The 19,075-nt window shown below is 39.3% G+C and overlaps 1 protein-coding gene across 34 annotated transcripts in view; it reads right to left on the bottom strand.

Moving 5' to 3' along the window:
• PHLDB2 (pleckstrin homology like domain family B member 2) overlaps positions 1-19,075 on the bottom strand; it is a 264,046-nt gene that overhangs the window by 57,496 nt on the left and 187,475 nt on the right. For 32 of the 34 annotated variants that reach the window (XM_012521541.4, XM_058295871.2, XM_058295867.2 and 29 more), the window contains 2 exons: positions 7,050-7,433; positions 1,446-1,589 (listed from right to left, as the gene is read on the bottom strand). In XM_012521541.4, the coding sequence (XP_012376995.2) occupies positions 1,446-1,589; positions 7,050-7,433 (528 nt within the window). The remainder of the gene's footprint in view (positions 1-1,445; positions 1,590-7,049; positions 7,434-19,075) is intronic. The other 2 variants (XM_071214836.1, XM_071214845.1) reach the window with 1 other exon arrangement.

The raw sequence follows: 19,075 nt of genomic DNA on the forward strand, positions 1-19,075 counted from the left end.
AGCTCAGAAATAGTTCCCCTTCAGAGAAATTCTTACCGACATACTCTTAGAGATGTATTATTAACAGCTACAAATTTCAGAAAGTACTACTATATTGGCTGGATTGTGGGCCTAGAGAGCCATGTGAAACTCCGGACTCCTCTATAGGAAAGCTAGAGTCTAGAATATATTTGCTAAGAGCACTGCTTATCTTATCACTTCATCTTTCTACTATAACCCCTTTTCTACTTACAATGACACTTTTCCTATTTGCTTAGATTCTAGCTCAACTATGAACTATCTTGGGAGCAGCCAGGTCTTTCTTTGTTGATACCCAGACGGAGGAAGTGAAAGTTACACGCGGCCCAGCATGTACGCACTGCATTCCTAGCAGTCCAGCAGGAGGGGCTTCCAGGGTCTGTGTGTAAGCTGACAGGTGAGCAGTCCTCTTACCACTGAGGGGCTATCTATATCATCTGTCAGTCATGACACTCAGATCCCCTAGGCAGAATTATTTGCTCTTCCTATTCCATGGGCATCATGTAAAAATGACCATTTTCTTTCTCCTATTATAATTCTATGTAGTTTATATGGTTATTATAGAATATGTTTCTGACTCACCCCTAGTTTGCAAACCTTTAAAAAGCTGGGTAAGTGTTGAATTATGTCCCCCACAGACATGTTCAAGTCTTAAACCCCAGTGCTGTGGATATGAACCCATTTCTACACAGGATTTTTGAAGATGTGATCAGTTAAGGTGAGGCCAAACTGAATCAGGGCGGGCCTTAGTCCAATATAACTGGAGTTCTTACAAGCAGAGGAGATTTGGGCACAGGAGGAGACAGAGTGAGAGAAATGGCCATGACTATGTACTTGAGGCAGAAATTGAGTTAGAGATGGCTACAAGTCCCCATAGAACACTACAGACTTCGGAGAAAGCATGATCTTGCCAACCCCCTGATTTTGGACTTCTCACCCCTAAACCTACTGTGAGACAATAAATTCCTGTCGTTGAAGCTGATTTGACTGTGGTATTTTGTTACAGCAGTAACAAACTAAGACACTGGATCTATGCTTGAATCGCGTGTGAATCTCTCCCACAGTGCCAGCCGGGTGCCTGACTCACAGGAAGCATGCTCCGTACTTTGTTGGATTTAGACTTGAACACCTAAATAGAGGGAACGTCAGGGGGCAGATCTTGCAGGGCAAGTCAGAAAGTATATACTAGTTAAGACCAAGTCAGCTATATATAACATACATTAAAATGGCTTACCATGTTTATCTCATCTGATCTTTTTTAAAGGTATTTATATCCTACAAGTGGTACCCATTGAACAAATGTTTGCTCATGCTGACAGCTATATATTCAGCTTGCCATGCCTGGACCCTAAAAAGCTGTAACATTTTTAAACTAAAGGAAAGAAGGAAAAAGGGAAGTTGATTAAAAGTAAACTCATGGTTTTTACCTCTCTAGAGGATTCATCCATCTGGTCATTTATGTCTTTGATTTTTTGTTCAAGTTCCTCAAGGTTGTTTAGAATTACTATCCGGGTCTCTTCCATTGCTGCCAATTCCTGAGTCCTTTGTTCTTCGCTTATGCTCTCTGGGGTCTGTGATTAATCAACACAGAAAAGAGCAATTCACATTTCAATTCCAGAATTTCCCAAGTTATAAAGCAGCAAGGTCTAGTATGCCACAGCCTCAGTGCTCACCTGGATTCTAAAAGCATCCCTGCCATTGCTTAGTTGGAACTCTGAATGCTTTTTCCCAGGGAGATAATGCCATCCTCACCTGTTAGGTTCTTAGGTTAACGCACACAAACCACCTTAAATTCACAAATTCATATTATTTTAAGCTGAAAGGATGAAGTTATACAGGTGAGACAACCATGGTCCATGAAGATTGAAACGACTTCTCCAAGATCATAGACAAAGTTTGGTGCAGCATAAAATCGGAAACTAAACAGGGTCCCCAGGACACAACACTACCTTCATTACAAGCTTCATATTCTCTCCCTTTTCCAAGTGAGTACACCTCCTACAAGAGCCTCCTGATTCTCTAGCCCTACTGTGGTTCTCACTGCTAGGGTTATCTGCAAAGGAGCATGCATACATAATAACTCCTTCCCAACACAAGGTGTTAGAGCAAGGGCCAGTCATACTTGGCCCCATCTCACTGAATGTTCCACAAAATTAATAACCAGAATAACACAGGCTTTGCTACTTCAGTGGTCCCCCAAGTGGTTTAAAAACCACACAGTTAAGTGGATTCATATTTCACTTTTTGTGTTCACACACTACTGTCTTTGTTTCTACAAGGACCTTCTTATATGGTGTTTAAGACACTAACAAGGCTGGGTGGGCTTTTGTGCTCTGAAACAGGATACTGGCCACCATTCATAAAATTATTTCATGGAAAAAGTAAACCCTTAGCAAGGAACAAGAAAGATGAAGAAGGAATTAAATGGCCTAGGGCATACTAATATCCCTGAACAGAATCAGGACAAATAACCAGGGAAGAAAGAAATACTGTAGCTCAAACCCACAGGCAATATGTGACTGCCTAATGTTTACAAAGGGAGTATAGTGGTTCAGAAACGGTCTCCTCCTTTCAAGAATACAGGTTGATTATCTTGGAGATCACTTGGCAGAGGCTAGTCTTTTTGAAAGTCAGGTGGTTTCAATTCAAGGGATGCTGGTATTGGTATAGTGCTTATTTAATTTTTATCTGTTTGCTACAGAGGTGATTTTGGGTGGTCAGTAAGCCAAAAGTTATTACAAATTCACAAATGGAAATTGAAAACAGTAACCTCATTATTTACTGAAGATTGCTCACCAATCACTGAAAAGAATATTCAAATTAACCACGGAAATCATTAAAAGTGAGGGTACCTCACTAAATTCAGTGCCTTTACAATTCTGATCATTATAATTTTAAGAAGATACCTGTCATATTATATTTTTTATTTCTATGTTACTTTACTGCGCCTACAGGAGCTCAGAGGATTCAGAAGTCAGTAATGCCAGTTAGCTAGTAAGTAGGTATGCAGGCCTTCCAAGCTCTGACATTTAGCTTTTTAATCATCTTAAGTCCAATATCTTATCGACTAATAAAACAAGTTCTGACCTTTCTTTCACAGACAATGAATCTCATTGTCCCAATACTTTGGTGCCTGTTTTAGGCGATGAGGAATGCCTGTAACAGTGAATGGCATTCCAAAATCACTGACGAGTAATCCTAGCAGGAAAGCCTCACCAAGGCTAGTATCCTGTTGGGTCAATGGTAACATTACATATTAGGTTTCAACTTCCAATGTGGATTAAAAATATATCTCTTAGTGCTCTCTCTGCCGAGAGGAGCCCACATCTACACCTCAGAAGTATAACTCTATTCTTTTCTTCTATTTCTCAATAAACTACTGGTCTAATATATATATATAATCTCATTGATGGAAGCAAAGTCTTACAAAACAAACAAACAACTACATAATCTGATAAACTATAAACTGTATAAGTAGGGATGAAGATAGGTAATAGCAGAAATTATTTATGCAATCCAAAGTCTTTAGAAAATTGATCACAGTAGATATATTTAATAAAAGGCAACCTTACAGTCTGTTTACAGCAATAATTGCCATCTAGGAAATGACTGTTGTTGTCCTTTTTCTCTTAAGTTATTTATAAACAGCAGAACCTTCCAGAGGCAGTCTAAACTCTGATAGTTTGTGATAGAATGGGGGTGAGGACACTAATCTCAGAACACTGTAATCTCATTTATTAAGCAAATCAAGAAAACAAATAGAGACCCTGGGTGTGGTATCCTCCAAACAGCTTTAGTTTTTAGTTTTAGTGACAGAGAAAGTTGAAATTTTGAACATATGCCTTTTGTTTTTAATTTATCTGGTATTTTCTTACAGTAATGGATCGAATACACCAACACAGAAACAGGTTTTAATAAGCAGATTACACATGTCTGTGCATTCCTGAATATGCCACCTTTGAAGTAATTCAATCCACATAGAGAAAGGGGAGAGAGGGCAGGGACCAGACATTTTCCACTTGCTCATTTTTGCAGATCTCTTCTTAGAGACCTCTTGCAAGGTTTTAGGGATGTGGGGGCTCTCCAGTATAGACAGAACGATTACACAAAAAGAGAAGAGTGATGGGCCCTGAAGCCAGTTTTTACCTGTGGTGGCAGTGATCGACTTCACAAAGATTCATTAAAATCAGCAAATTCCCAAGGGCATCCACATCTTAAAATGTTAGGTAAAACAATTCCAGACTAGTAAATCCCAGGTTCTCTAAACTGCATCAAAATCTTTTAGTTAAATCAACTGAGAGTGTTTTTCATGTTCCCCTCTTCTCCATGTTTCACTACATTGATTAATTACAAACACTGTACTTTGTTAAGCGAATAATTCAGTGCTTAGACTTACTTCAACTGGAAGAGCCTCCAAAACAAATGGTCAAACCTTTTGTGTGTATGTGTGTGTCTGTATGTGTCTTCTAGCTCCTGACCTGGAGTATAACATACCTAAAGTCTGCCCTAGAAAGGTTAATAAATGAAACACTCACTCCTTAGAACTTATTATTTTGTCACCTTCACTCTAAGCTGCTATGTAGTGACCTGAGGGCCCTTGATATTTGCTCTCGAAAGAATGCAGTCTTACATCTCCTTGACAATGGATGCTATTCTAAAATTTAGAGCTCTCTTATTTGCTCATATCTGAGCAATTAAAAACATCTGCCAGGATTTGCTTGTTTACACACCAACAGCTTCCTTGTCACAAGCTTCTCCAGGAAGGAATCTATCTCCCAAAACTTAGTTCTTTGAGCACGCAGCTCACTGTTTTAACTAATCTGGCAGATCTCCCTGAAGGAAGAAATGTGAAAAGATTAAAAATGAAAAGGAAATGAAAGATTTCTAAGGAGTCCTATTAGCTGATGCAAGAACTCAAATTTTCAAATGATGGATCATTTACTTTGAGTGAACACCAACTCTGATTTTTTTCCAAGACCCCAGTTTCTAACAGTTACCACTTTCTGGCAACAGAGAGATGTTCTATTTCCTATAATTACTCTCTGCTGAGAATTAGTAAGGTAAACATGGTCAGTAGAAGGAAGGGATTGATGTCTAAATGGATTTAACAGTCAGAGTCCTTAGTGTATACCATAGAAGAACATGTAGAAAAGGACTTTGGACCAGGAGCATTCAATAAGTGTCTTGCTATAGTCAAACAAACAACAATAAAACCAAATACACAGGAGAGCAGATGTAGCTCAAGTGGTTGAGCACCTGCTTCCCATATAGAGGTTCCAGGTTCAATTCCCAGTAGTACCTTCTGAAAACAAACAAACAAACAAAAAAACCACAATTATTACTAGGGAGCAGATGTAGCTCAGTAGTTGAGTGCCTGCTTCCCATGTATAAGGTCCTGAGTTCAAACCTCAGTACCTCCTATTAAAAAAAAAAAATTACACAAACAAAACTCCCAAAACTCCTTTGAGTAATGTTCCATGTGATAAATTATTTTAAGAATTTAGCACATAACATCTTTACATCTTTCTCTTAAATAATCAGTTTGTGGGAGAAGGTATTGCTCAGTGGTTGAGTGCCTGCTTCCCATGAACAAGGTCCTAGGTTCAATCCCCAGTACCACCTCAAAAAAATATATCAGTTTGTGTTCTCTGATTAAAAAAATTAACTAGCATAGCTCTTTTTTGGGGGAGAGGGGTATCCTTTGGCCATGATTGCCAAGAATTTCAGAGATGAATTTAATGGTTAGAGTCCATCAAACAGTCCCTGTGATTATGGTTCCTGCTCTTTCTTTCCTACTTACTGTTTTTGGTGTTCTAATTTTATTCTAATGAAATATGTATCACTTATTGGTAAGCTCCCTCAAGACCTTTTTAGAAACAGGTAGTGCAATAATGTATTTTTCAATTTTCATAAGAAAAAACCTCTTAAAACTATGAAAAATATAACACCAAAAGATTTTCTTTTAACTTCATTAAAGTAACCCTCAAATTTTGAAGTTCTGTTAAAATCATAATAAGCAACCAGAATATAAAATAATAATTATGGCCATATATAACTCCTGTATATTCAAAGACAAGTGAAAGAAAAGACCACTTGTGACAAAACACTACTTTTCTTATCATGACAGCTCTTATTGCTCAGTTAAAATAAGACAAAAATAAGAATAAAAATGAATGAAAAATATGAACAGATGGGTCAAAAGTACAAATTAATAAAAATTTGAAAAGATACCCAAATGTAAGCATAATGAAGGAAAAGAAAATTAAAATACCTGTGAAGTTTGGCAAATTGTAAAGGCTTGATAATAACCAGTGTTGGCATGGTTATGGAGAACACGGCACACTCCTAAACTGGTAAAGTGTTGCCTTGAAATGTGATACTTTGAGTGTAATTTGGAAATATTGATTAAAATTAATAATATACAAACCATTTGACCTAGCAATTCGACTTTCAGTAAGTGAGCCTGTAGCTAGATGTATATAAATAATTGAATATTTGCTGTATAGATTTATCATTAGCAAAAAACTAGAAACAACTTAAATGGTACTTCCAAACAATAGAATACTAGTCAGTCATTAAAAAAAGAATGAGATAGAGCTGTGTGTTACTATGCAAAGATGCCTAAGACATTTAGCTAGGGGGAAAATATGTGCTGAACCCTATGGGTATGTAAATGGATGTCTAAGTCTGAAATAAATGGTCCTTTATGCACAGAAAACATTAGGAAGCCACATGAAGCACTTTTAACTATGCTCATCTCTCAGGTGTAGAACTGGGAGAGGGCAGAAAGAAGAGAAACTTTTCTTTTTCTCTTTTTGCCCTTTTGTCTAATATTTTTTTTTTTTATAGTGAAAATTGGTTACTCTATGGTGACCACCCTAATTTACTACACCTTGTTCAGCTAATTACCTCTTAAGCTGAAGCCTCGCTGAAAACGATTTGGACAACTGAAGTGATAAAAAGTTTCTAGGGCAATGCATCTGCCTAGCCTGAGAACTTAAGGCATAGTCTCCTTGCTCTGCCAGCATTACCTTTGGTGCCATACTGAGATAAGTGGACTCGCTGGAAGCTTTCAGAAAAGCGGAGGAAGGGAGTGGGGGAGCCTTGGTAAGATCGCTGAACAGTTCATCGTTTCTGATGCTCCTTGGGGAAAGGAAGCTGGCATTGCTCTGACCGAGGCCCTCGAAGCCTGTCACATCTGCATCATGGAGAGAGCCTTTCGGATGGCACCTGTATCTTGTGTCAGGGCTCACCAGGGCTTCTTCAAACACAGACTCCTCATCAGAGAACTGCAGCTTCTCGAGCTCCTTATTGATTTTCTGCACATCCGCCACAGTCGTGCCAGTGGACAGGCGACTGTCCGGCTTTGTGTATTCAGCACAAAGGCTGAGGATCGTCTCCAGACGCTGTCTCTCCTAGAATACAGAGAGGAGAGCAAGGTCAGTGAGTTTATGAGAATGGAGACAATTCCGAATAGAAAGACTGAAGAGGCTGGGAACTTTGGCAATTTCACTGCACAGACATGCAGCTGGTAATGACTTTCCATCATCTTTTATGGAGCATTTAAGGATCCAGATGAATCCCAAGTTAACAATGTCTGACTCCTCCACAACACAATTCTGGCTTTATTCGTATATCCCAGGACTGCCTGGAGCACCTATCAGCACTCAGAAAGCCTTTCCTCAATGTATCAATTCTCTAAAAACTTCAAAGTTTATTTATTTTTTTTCTCAATTTCCTATCCATCCCCCTTCCCAGGCTTTCTCTATAAATTGTCAATAATATCCAACTCTTTCATCACTCTGGACTTAACACATGTGCTTAAAATATTAATTCTTTAACTTCCTATAGAAATATTAGGTTTACTGTTAGACAGACAAAGTAAAACCCAACTTAAAGAATATTTTTTTATTTAAAAGGCATATCTGTGTCTTCAATTTTATTTTCTTGAAAAGCTTTAAAAATTTCAAAACTCCTTTATGCTTTGCCATCCTGTAAATGTCTTTTCCAATAATTTCTCACATGATAAAGTAAAATAAAAAAAAATAGGAATGTTGGCCTGAAATGACAAGCATTTCACAGCTTATCCAAATAGAAAGTCATCACTGTAGCTCAAATTCTGAGATCCTTAACCCTATGCTAATTCGTTTAGCTGGAAAATAACAACAATAGTTCATTAAAACACACACACATACAACGCAACAATATTAGGGCATTGATCGTGGATATGGTACCACTAACCCGACATTTCACCAGCCTCCCCATGCAAAACAGGTAGTTATTTACAATTTTTAAATTTAAGTAAATGTATTATGTATTTGTGCACAACAGAGGACAGAATTTGTGAAATGCTTACCATGAGCCTAGAGAGTATTGTTTGGGGGAGGGCAACCTCAACACCTTCACTTCATCCCCCACATTATTTTCCCTGACAAAGTAAAAAAAAAACCCAAAAACTGCTTATTAGTAACAAAATAGAAAGAAAAAAAGTTAAGCAGCCATGGACTCCTCCATGCAGCTAATTTCTAGAGACAAAATGCAGAAGTCGGCTATTTCTTTATTGGTTGGATTAGTAGCAAATAGAAAAGTAAAATAGGAACAAACCAAAATAGTTCCCTGGTTTCTCTTAAATTAATTAAATGACAAGACAGATGTCATTTAAGGCATATCTGATATTTCTGCCATGTAATCCTCTATCTCCCAGAATACAATAACTTGATCGAAAGGACTGTTAGAGCCCCCACCTCCCTTTCGCTGCCTGAACTTCTGGGCTCCAGCTGCAGCTCTGTCCTCATGGCCTCTTCCCACGGTAGGCACCTCATCCCAGGCTCCTCCACACCCGTCCATCTAGAGTCCTGGATGCTTATTTATCTCCACAGCTGCCACCAGCTGCCAAGCCCTACCCATCTCAGCTTTATGGGATGGGTTGGGGGAGGGGGACTGCATTGACTGACTTATTTTAAACTTCTCCAAAAACCCAGAAAAGCCTACACAGGCGTATGCAAAAGACAACCTGCAGGGGCCTAGCTAGGTGAGAGAGGGGCAGGTACCAGGTGTTCTATTTTACCCCATCTCAACAGCATCTCTGTTACAGGCTAATCTCAAAGAAAAGTTCTCTTTCTACAGTTCGGGTTAATTAGGTTTAAGCATCTAAGCTCAATCGTTACTAATCTTTATAGATTATAGCAAGCATAGCAGATTTGACATTAATTACATTCGAGATGATCTGAAAGGTGTCAATTTCCATTTACAAGGCTTTACCACCACAGCCTTCAAAAACATGACAGATAGAATTAAAAGGAAAAAAGGAAAAAAGCAAAAAAGAAATAACAATTTAAAAATATGAAATTAAAAAAAAAAAGATATGAAAGGTAACTTCTGTGCAGCCCGGAAAACAGAAAATTCCTCACATCTCTTTCCCAAAATAGTTGCTGTTGCTTAATTCTAGAGGGAATAAATGACCCCAGCTTAAAACGAATGCTATTTCAGACAGTGAAATGCAGTATTCAAAGGCTTGTGCACAGGAAGCTTGGTCTACTAGTATGGATATGAGCTTCTCTCTATTCTTATCGCCTCATTCACAGCCAACCTGTCCATGCTTGGATCACCACACACATGCGGCACTACTACTCACAGGTCTAAAAGAAACCCAGGCTGTGCCAGGACACACTGGTCCAGGAAAGGCTGGACCAAAGAAAAATAAACTGACGCTGCGAAGTGCTTCAGAAGGAAGTCGGCAAGTCAATTCAGAAAGTGCTAAAAGAAGCCTTTTAAGGAAAACCCTAAAAAGAAATAATTCCCCCTAACCCTCTTCATTCTGGAGCCTAGTTCCTTCCCATTCATCCCATCAATGTCTTCAACCCAGCATGACTGAAAACCAGGGTGACCATTCTAGCTGAGGACACTTTTGAGAGTCAAAGAGGGTGCTATCAATAATTATGCTGGAATAGCAAGCAAAATTGGAATTGGTTCTGGCAAAACAGCCCCTACTTAAAACCCAGTTTCCTTTGAAGCTTCACTTGGCAAACTACTGAGTGAGGCTGCTGGGCTTGTTTAAAGCTCAGTTTGGGGGAAACGGACTTTGGCCCAGTGGTTAGGGCTTCCGTCTACCATATGGGAGGTCCGCGGTTCAAACCCCGGGCCTCCTTGACCCGTGTGGAGCTGGCCATGCGCAGTGCTGATGCGCGCAAGGAGTGCAGTGCCACGCAGGGTGTCCCCCGCGTAGGGGAGCCCCACGCGCAAGGAGTGCGCCCGTGAGGAAAGCCACCCAGCGTGAAATGAAAGAGCAGCCTGCCCAGGAATGGCGCCGCCCACACTTCCCGTGCCGCTGACGACAACAGAAGCGGACAAAGAAACAAGACGTAGCAAATAGACACCAAGAACAGACAACCAGGGGAGGGGGGGAAATTAAATAAATAAATGAATCTTTAAAAAAAAAAAAAAAAGCTCAGTTTGGGATCTCCAAATCCTATACATCTTTCTTGACCAGTAATATACTGTTCATTCTGCTGAAAAGGCAATATTTCAAAGCCTAAATGGCCCAAAATATTTGTGCTAAGGATTTATAAAGTAAGTAAATTTGAATCAAAATAGTTTAAATTTATTTTTAATTTTTCCTTCTTCCCCATTTTCCCTTTCCTTCATCCCCATACCCTACCTATATCAAAGGAAGCTTTGAAGGGGACACAGGATCTTAAAATATAGCTGGAGAGAATGGTGTGTAATTCTTTCCCTTAGTGGCTAAAAGAATAAAAAAGTTGGAGGCTGGGTATGTTTTTGACCTCAGCACCTTCTTTCATTTTAAGATGAATGTATCACTGCAGCTTCACAGCACTCAGACTGGGACCACATGCACCCCCTAAACCCACATGCTCCCTTTTAGCCAATGCCAGCCAGCCCAGGCCAGAGAAGTCTAAATATAATGGCATCAATCAATAAATTATACAGAAAACCAATTGTGAATACTTAAGGACAATTGAAATCTTAGTTAAAATCCTTCTAATTAAATATGTGCTTTAAAAAAGCATCATGGGAAGTGGATGTGGCTCAAGTGATTGAGCTTCCACCTAAGCCCATGGGAGATCCCTGGTTTGGTTTCCAGAGACGCCTAAAGAAGACAGTGAGCTGGTGCAACAAGATGGCACAAGAGACAGGAAGAAAAAATAAGAGAGACACAACAAAGCAGGGAATAGAGGTTTCTGGTGTCTCCTAAAGAAGATAAGCAAGACAGCAAGCTGAGAGGGTGGGCAGGCACAGTAAGCTGGCATGCTGACACAGTAAGATGACCCAACAAGAGACAAAGGAAGGAAAACATAATGAGAAACACAACAAAAAGTTGGGAATGCTTGTCTGCTCATTGTTTGCTTGCCTTCTCCAGGAGGCACCAGGAATTGAACCCAGGACCTCCCACATGAGAGCTCTTTGGACATCTTTGGACATATTTAGGACCATTTTTTAAAAGTCTCTGTCTGGAGACATGTATGTGACTCAAGCAACTGGGCTCCCGCCTACCACATGGGAAGCCACTGGTTTGAATCCTGGTGCCTCCTAAAGAAGACAACAAGCTGGCACAATGGGCAGGCATGGCAAGCTGGCACAACAAGAGACACAAGAAGAAAAAAAACATAATGAGAGACACAACAAAGCAGGGAGCAGAGGTTCCCTGTGCCTCCTAAAATGAAGACTGCAAGCTAACGTGACCAGCAGGTGTGGCAAGCTGATGCAACAAGAAAGCTGGGGAGGAAAAACATAATGTGGAACACACACAACAAAGCAGGGAGTGAAGGTGGCTCGGGCAATTAGGCACCTCCCTTCCCCATATTAGAGATCCGGGTTTGGCTCCTGGTACCACTTAAAGAAACAAGACAGACACAGCAAGTGAAAAAAGACAACAAGGGGGTGGGGAGAAATAAATAAAGTCTTAAAAAAAAAAAAAAAGCAGGGACTAGAGGTGGCCCCAGTGATTAGATACCTTCCTACCACATCGGAGGTCCCGAGTTTGATTCCCAGTGACACCTAAAGAAACAAGTGCAAACAAAGGGGGTGGGAATGAATGAATAAATGAATGAATGAATGAATAAAATAAATCTTAAAAAAAAAGGGGGTCAACCTTTAATGGTTTCAAATGGTTTAGTTAAAAGGAGCTTTTTGTTTTTGTTTTTTGAGGTACCAGGGCTGGGGATTGAACTGGGACCTCCTATGTCAGAAGTCGGCACTCAACCACTGAGCCACATCGCCTTCCCTAAGTTGGTTTTTTTCATTTGTTTTGCTTGTTGTTTGTTTTTGTTTTTATTTTCAGGAGGCACTGGAAACCGAACCTGGGACCTCCTATGTGGGAGGTGGGAGCTCAACCTCTCAAGCCATATCCCCTTCCCAGGAGCTTTTTTTTTAAGAAGTAAATTTTATTGATACATATTAACAAAGCATATATTCATCCAAAGTATACAATCAGTGGTATTTAGTATGATTGCATAGTTATGCATTCATCATTTCAATCATTTTTAGAGTATTTTCATTATTCCAGTAATAACAACAATAAAAAACAAAATCCAAACCAAACAAACAAAACTCATCATCTCTCAGTCTCTCTATGCTTCCCCTGCTGTACACAGCTGCTATTCTTATTTCCTTCTCTCTAGTATATTTGCATATTATATTTTGTAAAGCAATCTTACATATGCAGTTTCACCTCCTGGTGAAAAAGAAGAAGAGAAAGCATGCCTGCACGGTGAGCCAAGTGCTCACACTAGTGCCTGCATGGTGAGCCAATGCTCGCACAAGTGAGTCATGCAGCAAGATGATGATGCAACGAAAGAGAGACAAAGGGGAGAGTCAAGGTGAAGCACAGCAGAAACCAGGAACCGAGGTGCCGCAATTGACAGGGAACCTCTCTCCACATCAGAGGTCCCCAGGATTGAATCCCTCTGAATCTTAGAGGAGAAAGATGAGAAGAGAAGACAAAAAAAGAGAAACAGATACAGAAGATCACATAGCGAATGGACACAGACAGCAAAAACAGCAGGGCAGGAGCAGGGGAGAGGAAAAAAATAAATCTTAAAAAAATAAAGTCAGGAAGTTAGAGTCCTCCGACTTTGCTCTTCTTTTTTAAGACATTTGTGGCTATTTGGGGTCCCTTATCCTCCCAAATAAAGTGAATAATTGGCTTTTTGATTTCTGCAAAAAAGGCTGTTGGGAGTTTTTATTGGGATTGCGTTGAAGTTGTAAATCAGTTTGGGTTGAGGTTCTATCCTAATGATATTTAGTCTTCCAATCCATGAGCACAGGTTGTCCTTCCATTTATTTATGTTTTCTTTGGTTTCTTTTAACAGTGTTTTGTAGTTTTCTGAATACAACTCTTTAATGTCCTTGACTAAGTTTATTCCTAAATATTTGATAGTTTTAGTTGCTATTACAATAGAATTTTTTTTTCTGATTTCCTCCTCAGATTGCCCATCAGTGTTGTATAGAAATGCTATTGATTTTTGCATATTAATCTATGACCACTTTACTGGACTCATCTATTAGTTTTAGTAGCTTTGTTGTGGATTTTTCAGGATTTTCTAAATACAGGATCATATCATCAACAAATATTGAAAGTTTTACTTCTTCCTTTCCTATTTGGTGCCTTTTCTTTATTCAGCCTCATTGCTTTAGTTAGAACTTCCAGCACAATATTTAATAACAGTGGTGACAGTCAGCATCCTTGTCTTGTTCCTGATGTCAGCAGGAAAGCTTTCTTTCAGCCTTTTATTGTTGAGTGCAATACTAGGTGTAGGTTTTTCATATATGCACTTTACCATACCAAAAATGTTTCCGTCTATTCCTATCTTTTAGAGTGTTTTTATCAAGAAAGAGTGCTGTATTTTTTCAAATGTCTTTTCTGCATCAGTCAAGAGGATCATGTGAATTTTCTTCTTCAATTTATCAATCTGGCTTATTACATTTATTGATTTTCTTGTGTTGAACCACCCTTGCATATCTGGGATAAAACCCATTTGACTGTGGTGTAGAATTCTTTTAATGTGCTTTTGGATTTGGTTTGCAAGTATTTTGAGGATTTCTGCATCTATATTCATTGAAGAATTGGTCTACAATTTTCTTTTTTCATAGGATCTTTATCTGGTTTTGGTATTAGGGTGATGTTGACTTCATAGAATGAGCCTGGTACTGTTATTTCCTGTTTGATTTTTTTGCAAGAGCTTAAGCAAGACTGGTATTAGATTGTCTTTGAATGGTTGGTAGAATTCACCTGTGAAACCATCTGGCTGTGGGCTTTTCATCTTTGGGAGGTTTTCAATGACTGTTTTAATCTCTTCACTTTTGATTGATTTGCTAAGGTCTTCTCTTTCTTCTAGGGTCAACATAGGTTGTTCATGTGTTTCTAGGAATTTGTCCATCTCATCTACATTGTCAAGTTTTTTGGCATACATTTGTTCATAGTATCCTCTTATGAGCTCTCTTATTTCTTCAGGGTCAGTAGTAATGTTCCCCTCCCCTTTCTGATTTTATTTATTTGCATCTTCTCTCTTTTTTTCTTTGTCAGTCTAGCTAAGGGTTTGTCAATTTTGTTGATCTTCTCAAAGAACCAACTTCTGTTTCTCTTGATTCTCTCTGTTGTTTTTTTGTTCTCAATTTCATTTATTTCTGCTCTGATCTTTACTATATCTTTCCTTTAGCTTGGTTTGGGATTAGTTCACTGTTCTTTCTCTAATTCTTCCAGATGTATAGTTAGATCTTCAATTTCAGCTCCTTCTTCTTTTCTAATGTATACATATAAGGGCTATAAATTTCCCACTCAGCACTGCCTTTCTGGTGTCCTATAGATTTTGACAAGCTGTGTTCTTATTTTCATTTGTCTCAAGATATTTGCTGAATTCTCTTGCAATTTCTTCTTTGACCTACTAATTATTTAAAAATATGCTGTTAAATCTCCATATATTTATGAATTTTCCACTTTTCACCCATGACTGATTTCAACCTTCATTCCACTATGTTCACAGAAAGTGTTTTGTATAATTTTGATCTTTCTAAGTTTATTGAGATTTGCCTTGTAACCCAACATATGGTCCATCTTGGAGAAGGATCTATGAGTGCCTGAAAAGAATGTATATTCTCATGTTTTCGGGATATTCGCTATAGATGTCTGTTATGTCTAGTTCATTTATTATTCAAGTTCTGATTCTTTGTCCTCTGTCCAGATGTTCTATCCAATACTGAGAGTGATATCTGGACGTCTCCAACTATTATTGTAGAGACATCTATTTCTCCATTCAGTTCTGCCAGTGTGTATTTCATATATCTTGGAGCACTCAGGTTAGGTGTATAAATATTTACTATAGTTTCTTCTTGGTGAATTTCCCCTTTTATTAATATGTTAATATGACTTTCTTCATCCCTTATGACAGTTTTACATTTTAAATCTATTTTGTCCAATATTCGTATCACTATTCCAGCTCCTTTTTTGGTTACTATTTGTATGGAATATATATATATATATATATATATATTTTTTTTTTTTTAAGATTCATTTATTTATTTCTCTCCCCTTCCCCCTCCTCCCCACCCTGGTTGGCTGTTCTCTGTGTCTATTTGCTGTGTCTTCTTTGTCCGCTTCTGTTGTCAGCGGCACGGGAATCTGTGTTTCTTTTTGTTGCGTCATCTTGTTGTGTCAGTTCTCCGTGTGTGCGGCACCATTCCTGGGCAGGCTGCACATTCTTCGCACTGGGTGGCTCTCCTTATGGGGCGCACTCCTTGCACATGGGTCTCCCCTATGTGGGGGACACCCCTGCATGGCACGGCACTCCTCGCATGCATCAGCACTGCGCATGGGCCAGCTCCTCATGGGTCAAGGAGGCCCGGGGTTTGAACCGCGGACCTCCCATGTGGTAGACGGACGCCCTAACCACTGGGCCAAGTTTACCACCAAGGAATATCTTTTTTGAGCCTTTCACTTTTAACCTGGTTGTGCCCATGAGCATGTAAGAACATATAACCTGATGACTTTGGGTAAAACATTCTGTGTGTGTCTGCTAGGTCTAGTTCATTTATCATATTGTTCAAGTTCCGTGTTTCCTTACTGATCTTCTGTCTAGTTGTTCTATCTAATGATGTGTTGAAGTCTCCAATGATTATTTTGGAGATGTCTGTTTCTCCCTTCATTTTTGCCAGGGTTTGCCGCATGTATTTTGGGGCACCCTGGTTAGGTGTACAGATATTTATGATGGTTCTTTCTTCCTGGTGGATTGTCCCTTTTGTTTATAACGGCCTTCTGTATCTTATAGTTCTTTTGAATTTAGAAGTTTATTTTCTCTGATATTAGTATAGATACCCCTGCTCTATTTTGGCCACTATGTGTGTGGAGTACCATTTTCAAACCTTTCACTTTCACCCGGTTTGTATCCCTGAGTCCAAGGTAGCTCTCTTGTAAGCAGCGTATGGATGGTTTATGTTTTTTATCCATTCTGACAGTCTATATCTTTTGATTGGGGAGTTTAATCCATTCACATTCAATGATTTTACTGTAAATGCATTATTTATTTCCACCGATTTAATCTTTGGTTTTCATATGTCATATCATATTTTTGTCTGTCTTTTTACTCTTTTGGTTAACCTTTCTGCTATTCTTTCTTCTATATTCTCCTCCAGGCCTCTCTCTCCCCTGCCTTTTTCTTTCAGGCTCTAAGGCTTCCTTTAATATTTCCTGCAAAGGTGGATTTATTTTATGATCACTTTTAATTTCTGTTTGTTTCTGAATGTATTAAACTAACCTTCACATTTGAGGGACAATTTTTCTGGATAAAGAATTCTCAGCTGGCAGTTTTTCTCTTTCAGTATCCTAACTGCATTACACCACTGTCTTCTCACCTCCATGGTTTCTGATGAGAATTCCACACTAAGTCTTACTGGGTGTCCCTTGTATGTGATGGTTTGCTTCTCCCTTGCTGCTCTCAGAATTTTCTCTTTATCTTTGACATCTGACATTCTAAGCAGCATGTGTCTTGAAGTAGCTCTATTTGAATTTAATCTGATTGGGGTACACTGTGCTTCTAGGACATGTAAGTTCATTTCTTTTGTGAGAGTTGGGAAATTTTCAGCTATTATTTCCTGAAACACTCTTTCTGCCCCTCTTCCCTTCTCCTCACCTTCTGGAACTCGCATGACATATATGTTGCTGCATTTCTTGTTGTCATTTCAACTCCCTGAGCTCCTTCCCAATTTTTTCCATTCTTTTATCTCCCTGTTCGTTTTCTCTTCAATTTCAACTGTTCTGTCTTCAGTATCATTTATTCTTTCTTCTATCATTTTGAGTCTGCTGTTGTATGCTTTTAATGTGTTTTTAATCTCACCTATCATGACTTTCATTCCCATGAGCTCTATTCTCTTCTGAGGTTTTGATATATTCTTTTTCTTAGGCTGTGTCTTCTATTTTCTTAGCATGGCTCATAATTTTTTGCTGATGTCTAGGCATCTGATTAGGATGTTGAGTTTACTCATATGCTCAATTTCTCTCTCTTTCATAGGAATTTCGTGGCAGAAGGCTGTGTGTTACTGCTGTTCTTTGATTCTGGGTTCAACCTGGATCTTTAGGGTTGCCATTGTTAGTTGTTAGCTTTCAATTTGCTCCTTTTGCTCACACAGTGTCTTCAAAACTGGGCCCTGGACCCAGTAATGGATTGCAGACCCACTTCCTAGGGCTTTGGGGAGGAAAATCTATAAAAGATGGGAAAAAAAACCTTTTTTATGCATTTACTTTTAATTTCCTCATGAGCACTTCCTTGGTCTGCCAGCAGATGGCAAGCTTTGACAGCCCTCTTATTCAACACCTGGTTGGAGTGTGTTTGCTGCAACGTGGACTGGATCATAGTGATAGAGGATTCTGCCTGTAGACTAAGAGCCTCGTAATTCAAACTTTCTCAGAGACATTCTCCAGCCTTTGTTAGAGGTCTCTTCCCTTTTCCTGGGCAGGAAACAATTTCACTCCCCTCTGTGTCTCAATAATCAGTACAGGTTAGTAGAGTGGAAGATTGAAAGGGTCAGATCTCTTTAGTCCTGGATCTCTTTCGTTCTGAGCTGGCTTTCAAGGCAAACAATGGTGTGGCCCCACTGGCCTGGAAGGGCTCAAGGAACACAATAGACCAAACTTGTGGGTCAAAAGCTGAGCTAGTTTTAGGCTGTCTCTCACTCTCCCCTTTACTGGGAAGATGTGCCCTCAAAAATCAGTCCCAGTTAGCAGAGAGGGAGATTGAGAGTGTGAGATCTCTTTAGTCCTGTGTGGGCTTCCAGGACAAACAGTGGTGCAGCTCCACCTGGCCTGAAAGGGCTGGTACAACACAGCAGACCAAATTTGTGGTTAAAAAGCTGAGTCAGCCTTAGGCTATGTCCTTCTCTCTCCCCCTTTCAGGGGAGGTAGACCCCTGAGGTCCCCTTTGTCTGTAGCTGTTGGCCCAGAGGCCTGAGTATTCAAATTAATGTGGAGGAGGGTGCCAGGAGTAGCTGTTGCTGCTTTTAACTCAGATTCTTTTCTTTTGTCCTTCTCTCTTCTGGGCAGTGGGCCCAGCCTTCCCCTGGTATCCTAAACCCTAGAAGATTTTTTTCCTGGCCATTTCTGCCTGTCCTCTAACTATTTTTCTGGGAAAGAAGAGAGACCTGTGTTTTTCTAGTCCACCATTTTCCTCAAAGTCCTCTAATAGTTTTAATGTCATCCATTGTGTCTTTCATTCCCATGTTACTTTTTTTTGCAGCCTTTCAAATTGTTCTTTATCCCTACCCAGAGTCTTTTTAATATCCTTTTACCTCTTTAGTCATATTCTCTTTCAATTAAATTAACTTAGAAGAGTTCTGTGATTATCATTCATTGGTTGTCTTAAATCCTGTGTCTCTTCAGGATATTTGATTTGTTCCTTTGGCTGAGCCATCTCTTTCTGTTTCCTAGTATGGCTTGTAATTTTTTTGCTGATGTCTAGGCATCTGAATATGCTGGTGAATTTACTCTGATGGACAATTTTTCTCTCTTGCCTACTGTTTTTTTGTTTTTTTTCACAGCTCTTCTTTGATATTT

The sequence above is a fragment of the Dasypus novemcinctus genome, chromosome 4 (assembly GCF_030445035.2).
Source record: "Dasypus novemcinctus isolate mDasNov1 chromosome 4, mDasNov1.1.hap2, whole genome shotgun sequence".
Classification (NCBI taxonomy): Eukaryota; Metazoa; Chordata; class Mammalia; order Cingulata; family Dasypodidae; genus Dasypus; species Dasypus novemcinctus.